This window comes from Haemaphysalis longicornis, unplaced genomic scaffold (genome assembly GCF_048455015.1).
Source record: "Haemaphysalis longicornis isolate Haplotype H1 unplaced genomic scaffold, Haemaphysalis longicornis Haplotype H1 scaffold_3, whole genome shotgun sequence".
Taxonomy (NCBI): domain Eukaryota; kingdom Metazoa; phylum Arthropoda; class Arachnida; order Ixodida; family Ixodidae; genus Haemaphysalis; species Haemaphysalis longicornis.
The window spans coordinates 70987533-71004284 of NW_027526335.1; the positions used below are offsets into that span (position 1 = coordinate 70987533).

The following is a 16752-nucleotide window of genomic DNA, read 5'->3' on the forward strand; positions in this document are numbered from 1 at the left end:
CTATTACGAAAGTAATTCTCCCGACAGAGCAACAGCAAGACGTGCTCGTTTCAAAAACATAAAATAAGGGCCTTGGAAATAAAGACGACAGAAAGTACACTCCATTAACTGCGGATGCGACTCAGTCGACACGATGCCTTCTGGATCTCCTCGTGACTTTCTTTCAGCCGATAACAGGGCGACATTTCGGAAGGTCGATGAATAGAGAACCCTCGCAGTACTACGCCACTTTTGTGGCCAAATATCGACTAGCTCTTTTTTTTCAACTTCCACGCGGATAGGAACGACGAAACAGCGCGGACAGCGGTCGGTGTCACCTATTATTCATCTTGATCGCCTCTTTGAACAACTCCTTTCGCTTTTCGACTTTAACTCTGTACGGCTGCTATCTCCTGCCCGTACGCAGTTGACGCAAGCGCAAAAATCAATGCTTTTATGATAAGTTCCTAATTCGTTCCCTCAGGTTAAAGATATGGTGATTATGTTGACAATGATAGATGCCATTTCTTGACCGTGACATTTTTCTTGCCCACGCTTAGGCAAGACAGCGAAAGACTCTGGAAGTGCAAGCAGTCGAAAAAACGATTGCATAGCTCAACGGTCCCACCAACCAACTTTTTCACTATACTATTACCTTACGTTTAGAATTCAGCTGCTTTTTGGTTAGTTAATAATAGATAGTTGGTTATTGAAGGCCGAGGGCACAAAGCTTTCTGGTAGTTTCTGAGTAGGACTGTAAGTAACAAATAAGTTAAACCTAAGGAAAACTGTAAGGACATTCACGCAGTTCATAGTGGTTCATTTTAGGCGGTGAAAGCAAGTTGCTATGTCCATAGAAATATACAGCGTCAGATGGTTGTTGCTGTCATAAAAATCCATCCTGGTCGGAACCTTACCACAGCGATGAGCGCGTAGCCTCTGAAGAACTCCCAGTGCAAAGTCAACGTCCTGCTAATCCTTTCAACGAAACCTATACACGCGTGAAATACTACAAAGTGGGGCGGACTGCTTTAGGCGTTGTCATATTAGTCTGGTTTCTGTAGTGATCTTTGACCTCGAAGAGGCCGTGGAACAATTTCAGGACTCCCGACCACTTATTTTAGAACATGGTGAATAAAAACTTTGTGTCGTCGGTTTAGTGTTAAAAAACATCTGGGCCAAATATTACGAATCTGGCTACAGAACATAGAACTTACAAAGTCTGTTAATAGTTTGTTCATACTTTCTTGGTTTTCCGAAATATAAGCACCATTTGTTGCCTGGTGTGACGCCATTGAGACTACGGCTGCTATTTGCCCGTTTACCGTACCGTGCCCGCCCCGCCAGTACCGTTTCCAGAGCTTTCAGTCGGAATGCAAGGCAAGAAAGTTGTATTCATTTCTGGTTCGTGGCCTTTTTAATGCCTGAATTGCAAAAATTTGCCCGTGGTGGACACTTATCCATGTACACATAGACAGTAATTGGTGCTGCTTGTTTATATTCACAGCTTTCATAAGCTTTAATCAAGCGCTGCAAAGCCAAATTGAATACTGCCTTTTGCTTAACTGTCTTTTGCTCGTAACTGCCTTTTGCTTAACGAAGAAAAGAGCAGCCACCCAAGTAATTAGCCCATAAACACAGATAAATGACAATTTTATGTGCATTATTCATTTTTTTCAATGTTATGCTAATAACTAAATTTAAACTACGTGCACTCAAAAAACCGACTTTATGAGACGACAAATGACAGAGCCACATTCTCTTTTCGTTTCAGTATGGATTTGTTCACTGCGCCCTGGAAGATATGGTGCGTGCAAAGTTCGGTCCAGATGCCTGGGAAAAAGTTCTGTGAGTATTTTTCAGCTGTGAGGCCCTTTCAGCTCAAATTCTGTGAACCAACGACTGACACTGCTCTCCACGCCAAAGACTTGAGATTGTACATTTGTACCCCGCGCATATTGCGAGGTTAAAAATTACATCAGCGCCACTGGACATGTAGCGAAATGTTCCAAAATATAAACGTATACATACAAATACATATACATGTATATGTACGTAAATATTTATATAGAAATCACACAGTGGTCGACGGCGATTACCGCGCAGCACCGAGCCTGTTGCAGCTGGTTATATTTTAACGAATTTTATTCTGTTGAACAGCATATGTTTCGCCTGAGTTCCGCACCTGTTGTACTGATTTGAAAATTTTAGTATGTGCCAACGATTCAAACAAACCGGTTTGATTTGTGGAAAAAACTAGGCTTCGGTCAAAACACCAATTAATACAACAATATGGCTACGAAACCCGCCCATCCGACTACATTCGCCTACAACTAGACTCGCATTGCGAAAATGCTCCAGGTAGACCCATAAATACTGTTTACTTCGGTCAAACCAGTTACGAATAAACCTGTAAATTGTTGCCAAGATTTGCGAAATCATTGGGTACACAGCAAATTTTTGCGGATGCTTACTTGAGACTTGCGGCAGCTTGACACGCCCGTCCCCGCCACTAGAACGATACAGCGAAGGTTAAGAGAAACTTTGAAGCCTACCAAACGAATACAGATAGTCTTATTGAGAGGAAAAAGGGTGTGCACGCTAGTGTGTTGAAACAATGGTTATGCTTGCTGTGCAAACGCAAGACATTGTTGGGAATTTCGCCTTTAATGTGAAAAAAAGGCACAGTGGAATTAGCATCCCATTTTCAGGTTCCCGATGAAATCTAAGTTGCTCCTCGGTAGTGATGGTTGTTACACAAGAGTGATCGAAAGATATATAGGTAGATAAATATATATATATATATATATATATATATATATATATATATATATATATATATATATATATATATATATATATATATATATAGAGAGAGAGAGAGAGAGAGAGAGAGAGAGAGAGAGAGGGAGAGAGATAGAGAGGCCGGTGACCATTGCAGCTTGCTGGATGACCTTAGCGTGGACCTCACGGTCCGAACTGCACAACGCCTTCGCCCAGTGCTCTCCGTCCGTGAAAGGGGGAAAGGGATTTTGGGGGGCAGTGGTCTTGGGTATTGAGGGACCCGCAGCTGGGGCACAAAGGGGTGGGGTACAAAGAAGGGTAGATAAGGTGAAGTCGATATCGGCAGGGGAGTGCGTGTGTCTGGATGAGTCGCCATAGGCGTTCCTCTTCATTGGAGAAGGTCGGAGCGGCTGGGGGTAGTTTGCGGCGGGAGGGTGTGAGTGGTTAAGTAAGGGTTGAGTTCGAATTGCTATTTCCAACTACTTATGGGTTCCTTTGTGTAAACAAAATGTGTAGTGCTCGCGAACAACTGGCAGGCCCGCCACTTGCTTCGAGAAATTTCTAATTTAACCTTCACAGCTATTTTCTAAACCTCCTGCGTGGAGGCGGAGGAATAATAGGTCTCGTTTCAAAAGGGTGGTTGCCAATTAGCTATGCTAATCGAAGCTGTAGTTCTCTGCGCTGCCATAGAGTCGTCTGAGCCGTCAAACGCGTTGATATCGCTTGCCCATCGCAAACCTGTCCCGTTCCCACACACAAAGATTCCCTTGTGGCTCCGCTTCCCGTTGTAAAAAAGGAATCTTAATTTTTATTTTATGGATGCTTCTGCCAACGTTGTGTGGTAGAATGGCGCGTTATTGGCTTATCATAAGGTGTCAGTCGCGCTCATCATCGAGGATTTTGTAGTCGGTAGGACAAGTCAGGTGGCACTGTCTTTCTACGGTGGTTCTTATAATGCAAACGCTACAACCACTTTCATAAATGAATATTGTTTTAATCTAATTTTTAACTAAGTAGCGATGTTTAGTCACTACTCCCGGTAATAAACAGAACAGACCTAAAAAATGCTGCCTGCGTGCCGTGCAAAGTTTGAGCGCAAATCACAGAATGGGTTTCCCTCTCTATCCCTTCCGCCACAAAAAGGTTTAAAATTTTCTCAATTATTTAAGAATACCCGGCATAATCTATCTCAATTCGTGATACGTTACTGAATAAAAGCACAGAGTGACGTCATGATCTGTTCAAACTTTAAAAACGACGCTCGTGTTAACTTTCTTTTAACCCTCTGTACATGCAGGAAAAGGAGTTCTTAGTTGCCTCCACGGAAAGAAACCACCACGACAATGGTGAAACAACAATAGTGGGATGAACAATGGCTGGAAGCCAAGGGAAAACTACCGTGGCAAAAAACAAAAAAAAAAATGAAAGGGGGGAAAGCCATTATTTTCAGCTAAAGTAATGATAGAATTCACGTTTTTGGTAAAACAGTCTACTTCGCCTCTTAGTTGTCGCCGCCTATCTTGGGGATTCCTTGGGTAGCGCACGGTTGAGTGCCTGCTTGTGCGCCTATATTGCAGTTAGAAACAATTCGGGATAGTCCGAAAGGCCCTTAGCTAAGGCGCTGCAATGGGCCGTCTTTTATACCTATAAGTCTAGCGGCGCTTGATGAAATTGAATTCAACAAAATTATGAAGCCAGTGACGTTGTCATTAACAGGCCTTCTGCTTAAACGGCACCTATAGGTCAGCTTCTTCACAATCCGCTTCGTTAAACTGAAAGCACGGGCGAGAATTTTGAAATGGGCTATGAAGACAATATAAAGGGTCATTTCATTAAAAAACTGTTTTTCCCTTAGAATAACGACGTGAATTTTATCAAAAAATCTGAACATAAATACACACATTAATAAAAACAGGGGAAGCGGCGGCGACTCCATCAATTTTCTGGCGACATCTCAATGACGACGCAGGATCCTGTTGGAGGAAATGACGGCTGCCAACCGATGAAAAAAACCATGACGCACGACTGGCCATTGTAGTGGGGCCTCTACCTCTGCTTTACCGCATAACTTGAATGATAACGAGCCTTTAACACACTGATAACTATGTTTAGTGCTGGGCTCTACTGCGCCCTTCCTGCCCACCGTACGTCACTGCAGTGCAAATTCAGAAAATTTTTCAACATTTGCTGTGTCTTTTTGCTTGAAAAAAAAATAAATCTCAAAGTAACACGCAAGACTTGAAGGGAGCACAGCTGGACGCAACCTTCACGATCACCACGGTGGTTTAAGTTCATGAATGCCGTAGATTTGCTTCTTCTTCACTGCCGCAAAAACCTTTATTCCATCATTATTCATGCCAGTGTAACCTTTCTTTTTTTTTTTTTTTTTCGAAGTCATAATTGTTGGACATCACCTTGGAGGGACATGCGCTATGACATGCCCTTCTCGTTCCGAGCCAGCGTTGCCACAATTTTGGCGTCCACTGGAGTTTGTTTGGTTTTTTGGCCAAGGCAAATTTACAAATTACTACGAGTAATATCTGTGAATCAATACTCCGGAAGACACTTTTTAAAATATCTAAAAAATGACACAAATATCCGAGTGATTAAACTGCATCCAGAAGGATATTGCAGCTTGATATAGTGCATACATGCGAAGCCATTGTGCCGCAATTTATGAATGCTGAAGAAAGAAAACAAATGTAAATCGTCGTGAATATAGCCGAGTGCAGATTGGCGAGGAGTCTTAACAACCGTATAACAATGGTATTCTGAAAGAGTTCAAAGAGGGAAAAAAGAATTCTTACAAAGAAGCATGACAGTGTTGAAATAAAATTGTCTTTCCTCAGTTATCTAGGTGGCATGGCTCATAGATGAACACATGAAATGTGATAATTATTCGTAGTACCGAAGGCGAGAATTCCAATTCTGAAATGGCTGTGAATAAAAATAAAATGTAGCGATAAAGTGCTCGACGTAAACATAACTGACGAGCACTAATAAGGGTTGTATTATCATATGCAGCTTGTCTATTTAGGTTGCTGACGTGTTTCTGAACTCTGAGATGACTGAGATGACCACGAGTAATGAAAGTTTATTCCTGATTCTTTTTTTTAAGCCGATGCTTTACCGATTGAGATTCCCGTACTTTTAATGCTGCTTTGAGGGAAATGCAGTTGAGATAACTGCCACAGCCACTTAACGTTTCGCAAAAGTTAACGGGATAATATAAATTTATGAACGAGCATTAACTCCAGAGTACTAAGTCCTAAAAAAGTTGCGATGGGCCGCAAGGCCGCTTCGACGATGCGCGTAGAGGATGTGCGCCGCCTGGCACCTGATCCAAGTGGCCTAGAGGTCGGTATTCGGGATCCAGAGGTTGTGCGCGTCCTCGCGCACAATCCGGTAGACCCAGCGGGCGATGTACGGATCTTCGCACCAGATCCGAGTGACTTAGAGGGTGAAGTCCGGGTCCACGAGCCCGATCCGAGAGACCCTGAGGGCGATGTGCGGATCTTCGCACCAGATCCGAGTGGCTTAGACGGCGATGTCCGGGTCCTCGAGCCCGACCCGTGACACCCAGAGGGCGATGTGCGGATCCTCGCACCAGATCGGAGTGACTTAGAGGGCGATGTCTGGGGCCTCGCGCCCGATCCACGAGTCGCCGTGAGGGCCCTGCCACTCGTTTCCAGGACCCAGATGTCGATGAACGGGTCCGAGGCGTTGGCTTGGAGGTCTCAGAAGCTGATACAAGGACTACAGCAGATGCCCCGCATCCTCCAGAGGGGATCTATTAGGCAGCTTCCACGGCCGCGCTGATCGCTTCCCAGTCCGCACTGGAAATTCTAGGGGTCCTAACTCTTTCTGCTTCCGGGGCGTGATAGCAGAGCACGTTTGGAGAGTCTACAGTTGATGACGCAGTTGACAATGTCGTCCACGCTGGCCCTGCCGAGCATTACCTGGCCCCTGATCCGTGCACCCCTGGTGTAAGGCGGATCTCGGTGAACGCGTTCGTCACGGCGGCAGAAGTGTAGACGATGTCGGGAGGCGGCATCCTTTCTGCCCAAAGCTGTTCGTTCTTCAAGGCGCCCTTGAAGTCGCAGCAGTTGCTCTAGCAGAGGGTGGCTGCTGCTGGCGGTGGCTGCGGAATCCACTGTAGCAATGCCGCCCACACGAGAGCGCGTGAACCCTGACAGCGTGAACGTCGTCGTTTTTCTCTACGGCACAGGGTTTCTGCTTATTCGACGCTATTAAAAGCAGGTATCATAATTAAAATAGGACTCTGCGCTTTTGATTGGCCATGAAACAATAAAATTCAAAGTTTTCTAGCCTGCCTATTCGCTCAACATAAACAATTGAAAGCGAGCGTTGACTTTACGCCCGCTTGCCAGTTTGCCATGGAAATGCGTTGAACTATTACGTTTTCGATACTGCCAGAGGACTGCCTGATAACAGCAAAGTGAGTCTATAATTGGTCCCGACTCAACTTCAACGTTGATGCCACAACTGCGGCGTAGGCTGGAGTTTGTTTTATTTCTTGGTCAATTTTGGCCAATCTCCTAAGTGGGTAGGCAGTCGGCGCGAGGAACAAGCTGACGTTGATGCGATCACGTGCGCTTGCCATTTCCTTGGTTTTTCTTAACTGCGGACTCCAGACTGTAATGATTTGCTAGAAATCTCCGGTGTTGAAAAGTATTTTGTGCCTGAAGTGATGCTGACTGAGTTATCAAAGGATAGTTATTTTTTACTTGAAGAAAATTGTATTTCTTCTTCATGGGGACCGCTTTATGTAGGAACCCACTTTGAGTGGTCGATCGGTTTAACAATCATTCCCTGTATATTACTTCATTGGAGAATTACAAAGTCTAAATTGTCATTTTTGTTTCTCGTGGCTACACATTTTATAGAAACAAAACAAAAAACCTCTACTTCATCTTCGAAGCTCCGGCTCATTACCGCAGAAAAACACCATAAAATGCTTGGGCCTTTGTGTTTCAGGGGTGCGCATTTTGCATTTGTACATCGGAATAGCCTGCGTGTGGAACACGATGAAAACGTAAGTGGCGTAATAAAACGTGTCGGTACCGTTTTCCGTAAAAAAATAAAGTTCACTAAGAGGCAGTGGCCGCTCCCCGCGGGCGCATTACAAGCGGAGTGCCCGATTTCTCCGAAAAATGGCCAGGTCACCGGGAAAGAGGTGGCGTCGAAGAGGGTTTGGCTGAGAAGCAACCATAAAACCTCCGAACGGCCGGCAACAATATCGACATGGGTGGCATAACGATAAAGGGGGAAAGACTGCAGAATAATCATGACAGAACGAAAAACTTCCCCGCTACACTATCAGCTTGTTTTGTTGTGTTCCACGTGCTTCGGTGTGTTTCGAAGACAAAAATTTGAATTCAGAAATTAGAGAAGGAAAATAAAACAGTTTATGGCAAATCTCGGCATGAAGTGGTTGCATATTGGCTTTCCTGTAAACCTGTGAAATGAATTTCCGAAGGGCGCGCATTGTTGCGGAAATAAGTGTGACTGTATTATATGTAATATTGTAAAGTGAAATCTCGTTAAACCGTACCTGACGTGGACGCATCAAAAGGACACACTAACCGGCACTACGGTTTATTCGAATTCAATAGATAAAAGAGAAACCGAGCCGGGGATTCGGCTTAACTACGTATAAAAAAAACTACGGCTTATGCGGGTACGGTTTAACGAGGTTACACCGTATATATAAACATTCCGGGCCATCTCCGTTAACGTGAAACCCAAGGAAGGGGCAAAGCATACACTCTATAAATGTATTAAAAGAATATAAGTGTTTCTCTTGCCGAACGTCGCATGCTGATTGGTCGCCGGAGAAGCGCCGGTGGGAGGAGCAATCGCGCATTTATTCATGCACAGCTTTCTTATTCGTCTAATTTTTTGTTTCTCTTTCCTCTAACAGGTGCCCGCTCTTTTGCACAATCACTTTCGCCGTCTCCTCGCTTGCATCTCTTGTCTTGATGCGTAGCGGTTGACGGTGAAGTGTGCAGTTTCTTCCAATAAAGAGTAATCGCCAACTAGTTTACGTTGACAGGTTTAGCCTTCCACATGTGCTTGTTGTGATCGCGTGTGCCATGATTCACACTGACTAGCGGGAATCGGGCAGTGCGCTGCGGCACAAGGTTTCATTAACACAGCGTGATTGGCACCTATATTGCATTATTCTTTTAACATGTAGTTCTTAGGTGATTTCGGTTTCCGAGCACTGCAAAGCATTATTTTGTAGTTTACACTAAAATTTCTTGACAATACATCGCGCAAAACTGTGTTTACAGGCCTAACTACTGCTGTGCGGAATTAGCGAGGCCGGTATCATACGACGCTTTTCACGTACCCCGAAAAAGTTGTTTTGGTCTTAAAAAGTTGTTTTGGACTTGGTCTTAAATACCGAACTTATATCGGTGTAGCCCATATTTTCAAGGATTCAAGATAATTTAAATTAGTCTTTTTCGAACACACCCGCTAAGTCCTTTTCGCGCTAATGCGTACAGCACCCGTGTACAATCTAACAGCTCGAGAACGCGTGTGTTAAATTTTCACTCACACTTTCTATTTGGTAAGTTTCCCCAAAGATAACGGTAACACCAAATCGGCCGAGATAGAAGCATGCACGCAGGCACCGTTCTGGGAGAAGATAAACTGTGGTATGTGGCACCTAATGCTTCGAGAACAAAACTGCGGGGGACACAGCACACCGCTAGGGCCACATACTAGAACTCCCGTTCTACCAGACACATCTCCCGAATAAGGTAACGCTCAACTTTCGCTCCCGCCTACCATGGTTGGCGGAAGTAAGAGTTAAGTACTCCCTTTGCATATGTGAACTAAACAGCTACTTCCAAGACAAGCCCAAAATGAGCGGGAAACCATCGCCAAATATGACAGCAACAAGAAATCTATACGTTACCCTTCATCTCTATTTGACAAAGCCCCTTTCCGTGCAGATTTTTTATCCTTTTGATGGCGCTGGCAGAGGGTTCCGCTGCAGTAGTAAGTCCATAAACGCGGTCACTCGCAAAACGCAGAGACAGCGCTTGCCTCGCGTGATGTCGTCGTCAACACAATCGAAATTGAGCGACCATCACTGGCTGACCCTCAAGGCCACCGCGAGGCGCCGTTGGGGATCGCGGGTTAGTTAGCAGGCCTCACGAGCTGCCTTTTCAATCATTAACTTCTTCGTAGGTCATTGAAGTCTTTGTCGGAGATCTTGGCCTAAACACAGGTTGCAAATGAACCACTTTGTTGTATTTGAACCACAACCCATTGGCTGTTAGATTATGTTTTCTGAGGAGCTTAAGGCGTCTTCACCAAGGTGGTGTTGGACTCGCTCGTCTATCGTGCAGCCGACCTCAGCTGTCAAGAATGGGATGGGCGGGTGTAATCCCGATGATGATTGATGATTGCTATTGGTTTCCCCTTTGTAGCGGGGTGATGACATGTCATATTACCAAAAAGAACTAATATACCTATGTTTTATACTCTTAGTTTAATACTAGCGCTACTTAGGGCAGGCACAAAAAGCTTATTAGGCACAAAATACTTTTTTTTTCTGTTACAGGTGGTAGCTGTCCTAAGCAATATTCCCCTCTCTACTTTTCGTCCACCAGCATTCTAATCTTCTTTTCGTTGCCTCAACAGCCTTGATGTTACCTTTCTCTAGTCTACCCTTAAATCCTAGGGCTTCCGAAAGCCAAATATTTCCCTCATGTAAATATGGACGGATACCCTCGCATTCTAACACTATGTGCTGCATAGTTTCTGTTCCTTTTCCGCAGACCACGCATACCCCATCATTTTGTGAATACTTCCCCACGAAGCTCTTAGTTTGCAAGTAACCTCCTCTAGACTGAAAAAGCAAAGCACTGCCCTGGAAGTTATTTTAGGAAATTTCCTTTCTGATTTCCAATTTCTCCGTCCTGAAAATCTCTAACGACGTTTTAGCTTCCATTTTAGTCTCTCCATTTATCCGTTTCTATCTGCCTTGCTTCTTTTTTGGTTACCTTGGTTGTTTTGGATTCTCCACTGTTCTTTCCGTATTTTATTGCTAGCCTTCTAGTCTTCCTTAACCACTGCATGTCCACGCTTTTCAAGTATAGCTACCTAAACACCTTAGCTGCCCACCTACGTTGATCCATTGCTCTCAACCTTCTCTGAAAAATATTTTACTCTGCGCTTCTCGAACTTCAAACGACGCCCAGACCCCCATATCTTCCTTCACTGCTTCGTTAGTTGTTTTTCCATGCGCGCCTAAGGCCAAACGGCCTACTGTTCTCTGGTTCTCTTCAAGGCCTGATGAAACGTTTGATTTTAAGCAGAGTACAGCATTCGCAAATGTGAGACGCGGAACCATTACTCCTTTCCACATTTCTCTCACTACTTCATATTTGTTATACCCCCCCCCCCCCCTTGCTCTGTGCTTCATTATAGCTGCGTTTCGCTTTCCCTTACCCTTAAGTTGCTCCTCGTGAGTTCATAAAGTACTTATCCCCTTCGTTTATCCACACTCCCAAATATTTATATTCCTTCACTCTGGGTAATTCGCCTTTCTGGATAGACGCTGCGCCAGTGCTAGCGTCATTGAAAACCATTATTCCCAATTTTTCTGCGCTAAAACATAACCCGAGTTCGGTGGCTTCCTGGCCGCTAATATTTATTAGCCGTTGCATATCGGTCTGGTTACCAGCTAAAAGAACAATGTCGTCTGCGTATAACATTCCCGGAATACGCTGTTGTAACACTTCGCCTTCCAGCATATGGGTTAGGCTGAACCCTACTTGACTTTCTTCCAGTTTCTTTTCTAACCCTGCCATGTACAGCATGAACAGTATTGAGCTCAAAGAGCATCCCTGTTTCAGTCCCTGATGTGTGTTGACCTGCTGGGTGCATTTTTGTCCATCCCATGTAAGGTGCACTCTATTGTCATTATAGATTGCTATAAGGAACTGTATCAACCCGTCATCTAATCCCTGGAGTTGCAGCTTTCTCTACAGCAGTTTTCTGTTTACGTTGTCATATGCCCCTTTAATGTCCAAGAACATAATCCATAATGGTCTATTCTGCGCTTTCGCAATTTCATTGCATTGCGTTATCACGAACAAATTATCATCCAACCACTGTCTTGTCTAAATTCACTCTGCAGTTCCCAAGTATTTCATTTTCTTCCATCCCTGCTTGAATTTCTGATTTTATCGCCTGCATTACGAATCTATACACCACTGACATTACTGTGAGTGGTCTGTATGAATCAATACTGTCTTTGTTGCCTCTGCCTTTATATATGAAATACACCCTACTTTCTAGCCAGTCCTCTGGTATTTGCTTGGCTTGTATCACCTTATCTATTGCCCTCATAAACGATTCCTTATTTTTAGGTCCAAGCAAGTTTATCAGTTGCATTGGTATTCCGTCCGGGCTCACTGTTGTCTGGGGGGAAACCTTTTGCTCTGCTTTTTTCCAATCAAGGTTGTTCAAACTTATTTCCCTTTCCGCAGTGTTCTGTGGCACTGATGCTATCGGTGCAGGCTTCCCTACCGCTATTGCCCTAAACTTCTCACTAATCACTCGATGAATATGCTCCAACGCGTGCTCTACTTCTAAGTGTTTCCCCTGCTCATAAATCAAGAATTTTTATGGATATAGTTTTCCGAGCTTAGAATTTTACAGGGTTCCAAAACTTTTTGGGTGCGCTTTTGTCCGTCTTGTGTATTTCTGCCATCCATTGTTCGCTTTTCTGCTTGACCTTTGCTTGCACCATTTTCTGCACTTCTAGTTTTTTTTTCCCCGGTAGATATTCGTTTTCCTTCAGTACCTCCGGTTCCATACCAGTTTTCTTTGCTTCTCTGTGTTTTTTTGACGCCTTTTTTCGCTGGTCAATAGCCTCGTTCATTTTTTTATTCTACCAGCTTCTCGGCTTTATCTTCCCTGCCCATCGGTTTCGTTGCTTTGCTTCATTCATCTTACATTTTATTAAATAAATCATTTCGTCGTAACCCCAATTTTTGTCTGGGTATTTATTGATTTCATCTTAAATTCTATCAGCGATGATCTTTAATTGCTCATTGTTCAAATTAGTTCCTCCGACGGTACCTATTTCTAAATTTGTCCGGGATGCGCCCCCAAATTGCAAGGTAAGCCGCTTGTGGTCGCTTCCTAAGCTGTTGTTCCATTTTCATCTATCGTCATTTTCCGCAACCTTTCGTATACTGTCTCGGATACTAAACTATAGTGTGCTGGACTGTCTGTTACAGCTTTCCCACGTTATTTGTCCATCACACTTTCTTTCTGTGTTTACTATTACAAGCCGGTTTTCCTGACATAGATCTATTAGTAGAGAACCGTTGTGGTCTGTGTATCCATCCAAACCTTCTATGTGGGCATTCATATCTCCAACTAATATTATTTCACCCGAATATTTGAACTCGTTTATATCTCTTCTCAAACAGTTTACCATTTCTTCATTTTACTCCCTAGCACTACTTCCGGTCCACAGATACACCACTCCTAACCATGTAGTTTCCCCCTCTATGGTGCCTCTAGCCCATAGATGCTCTTTACAGCTTTCATGCACTCTCTGCCAGTCGGTCCCTTGTTTAGTGAGCATGCCAACACCTCCCCCTCTTTTCATTCCTGTGGTTCTGTTGCACCCTTCCCAGACATAGTTGTCTATGACAGGTGGGGCTTTTAGGTCTCGGGGGTGAGTCTCGGCTAAGGCATACACGTTTATTTCGTCCCGTTCAAGTTGGCTTTGAATTTCTACCCACTTATCAGGCTTTCTGCCTCCCTGAATATTTATGTAGCTGATTAAATAGTTATTGCATTTATTTTTCCCTTTCCACTTACGAGGTCTAGTTTTGTCTTTTGCAAAATTTTTCGCTCTATCCCTGCCGGCAGCGCCTCCCTCTCCGTCTTCATCGGCAGGTCTGTGATAATCCTGTTCCCCCGTTCGCCACGCGTGACCTGGCGACCATAGATCAGTCTTCACATCGACTCACATGATTCAATCATGGCCACTGTAATGAAGTCACGCCACGCGGAAAAGGTTTCGACTCGAGGTGAGATCTCGGGCGCAGGCAGGCGCCCATATTCACGCAGCAATGCCATGACGGCGGCGGAGACTCAATCTGAGCACGCCCCGCTGAGGCCTTGAAAGCGTCTTTGTTGCGCTGCAAAGCTGGCGTCATCGTCTTTGATTCGCTCACCGTTTCGCATATTAGGGCCTCCGTTATCCTTAATAGAGAGGGGAAAGACTTTCGGCTACTATACTTTGTTTCGTCCTCCTTTATTAAGTTCTCCTTACCGAGTATCGGTCTTTTGTTGGACGTACCGTGCACCGCCTATCGATCGAATCTGTGGCAAGACCGCAAGCAGTGTGGCCTCACACGCAATAATTTATAAGAAGTCACACCACCGACACACTGGGTTAAGAAGTAGCAATAAAGGGTTCACTGTGCCCGCATCAAAGCCCTTACGATGTTCGGCTAAATTAGTCTAGTATGCCACAAATGAAAAGAATGCGTTGGTTTTATTGTACACCCGATGCCAAAGGCCCTGTTGGGGGAAATGGGAGCAAGGGTAATAGAAAATGGCTGAAGTAAAGTTTGTCCATGGCAATTAGAGTGTTCCCTTGTGTATGCCAGGGAGGGTTACGTACGGAGGGGTTGGACAGACGTTTAGAAGAGTTCGCGAATCTGAAAATGAAGAGAATTCTTTCGGGAGCCACAAAAAAATGCTTGTTATCTTTGTACATACGTGAGGTTCAGCTTTAACTTGAATTAACTTGAACTTGCTTAACTTGAATTTTAGGTTCAACATACATTACGATGTCGAATTTAGGTTTTGCATTTGCAGCATAATCGCAGATATTCCGGTTTCCGTGTAAATACACAGATGCATTTTATATGCAACCTCTTGTATCTCGAGCATCGTCAGCCTCACAGGAGTTGTAGCTTGTGAACTCGGATGCAGAGACGAAAAAATCCCTTTATACCTTTTTCATTTTTTCCGGTTTTAAAGAAGAAACCGTGTCTTCTACTATCGCATCTTCCTTCCCACGAAACGCGTATTTATACAAACTGTTATGTACGGACAGTGACCACCCTCCTCGTCTTTTCCTTTGTCAAGCCACCAACATACTTCATATCCAGTGATACTTCATGTCGCTTCTACATATCCTATTTCGCCACGCAAAATTTCAGCCAAGGTTGTTTTTTCACGTTAGCTTAGACATTCCCACACGATTTGCAATATTTATATAGGGCCTCTCTTTAATGGTTCTTCGCCCAGAAGCTCGCTAAAGCTAGGTGGAATTGCGGGCTTGGAATGAACGCACCGTTTTTCAAAAATCGTGATGACTAATTTACTTTACGCGTGACTGGAACGTGCAAACTCTATCAGCACATGATTACATTGGTGCAATCGGCACATGCAACAAATATTTTTCTGTTGATTTCTTGTAAAGCTGAACATGTGCGAAACCGAGAGTATTTTCAAACCGGATAAATGGACGTCTTCCAGACGCACTGGACAAGTTGCAACTGCTTTAAACCATTCAAGACGGTACCTTTTGCATCGACACAAAATAGCGGGAAATACCCGAAGAGGCCTAATAAAAATGCGGAATCCACTGTTATAGGTTTTTGAGTCATCTGAGATTTGGAGAGAATACTCTCTTGCTGAGTGAGACTGCTGAACACCTTCAAAAATGTTTGAAGGGCTGTATTCAGAAAGCTTGGCCATGGGGCTAAAATGAACATGAATAGATATAAAGAAATAAGCAATAAGCATGCTGAAACCACACTTTTTGGCTTAGGAAACGACATGATAAAAGAAGTATAAGAATATAACCTCGGACATATGGTTACTGGTACCTGAACCACGCGAGGGAGATCCGGCACAGAACACATCTGGGCTGGTGAGTACTCGGCAAACACTCCCAAAATATGAAAAGTAACCTACCTCTATCACTCAAACGAAAAATATATAACAAGTGCATCCTTCCGGTGATTGCATACGCAGCTGAAACCTGACGCTTTACGAAAGAACTGAAAAACAAGCTTAAATCGGCTCAGCGAGCCGTCAAACGAATGAACATAGGAGTAACACTTATGGACAGGAAACGAGCTTCTTGGGTCAGGGAACAAACTCGAGTAGACGACATTATAACTCAAGTAAAAAAAGAAATGAACTTGGGCTGGCGATGTACACAGGCGAACCGACGACTGGTGGACACTTAAGGTAACGGAGCGGGTACCATAAGATGGGTCCACAAGAAGGAGAACACGATAGCGGAATGATGAAATGAGTTAATTTGGTGGCCAACAGTGACCCCGAGAGACAAAGGACAGGACTGATTGGAATTCATTGGGTGAGGACTTCATCCTCTAGTGGACCTGAGTAGGCTGTTGTTGATGATAGAGATGATAATGATAACATCAAAAACCGTTTCGCGTACTTTCGAGATTAACAGAGGTAACACGGAGGCGAGATAGGCACCCGCAATCTGAGCCGCAGACACAAAAACGTTTGCTTGTGTCTTACTTTCAGGTTCTAAAGAAAGTGTCCTCTTATGAAGTAAGCCCGGGTGCGTCTGTGTCAGTGTGATCTTGTGCGCATGCGTCTGCGTGCGTGTCTGTATACGGGCGTGCGTGTGCATGTATGCGATTCTCCTTTCGTGCATATACAAGTTTGAAAATTGAAGCCTTTCACGTGGAGGTCAGATGACTAGGTAGAATATGTGGTGATTGAAATTACCCCGAAAGCTGTGGGCGGAATCACAGTGCACCTTGTAGGAGTCGTGTGCTCTCGCTACTGTGCAAATCCCAAACTGAAGTGTCATTATGCGTTTCTATATATATATATATATATATATATATATATATATATATATATATATATATATATATATATATATATATGTGTGTGTGTGTGTGTGTGTATTCCACCGGATAT

The 16752-nt window shown here is 44.0% G+C and overlaps 1 protein-coding gene across 1 annotated transcript in view; it reads left to right on the forward strand.

The window, feature by feature from the left end:
* Positions 1-16752, forward strand: part of LOC144174607 (guanylate cyclase soluble subunit beta-1-like) — a 198738-nt gene that overhangs the window by 142263 nt on the left and 39723 nt on the right. Inside the window, exon 2 of the mRNA XM_077703381.1 lies at positions 1754-1827. Coding sequence (XP_077559507.1) covers positions 1754-1827 — 74 coding nt within the window. The remainder of the gene's footprint in view (positions 1-1753; positions 1828-16752) is intronic.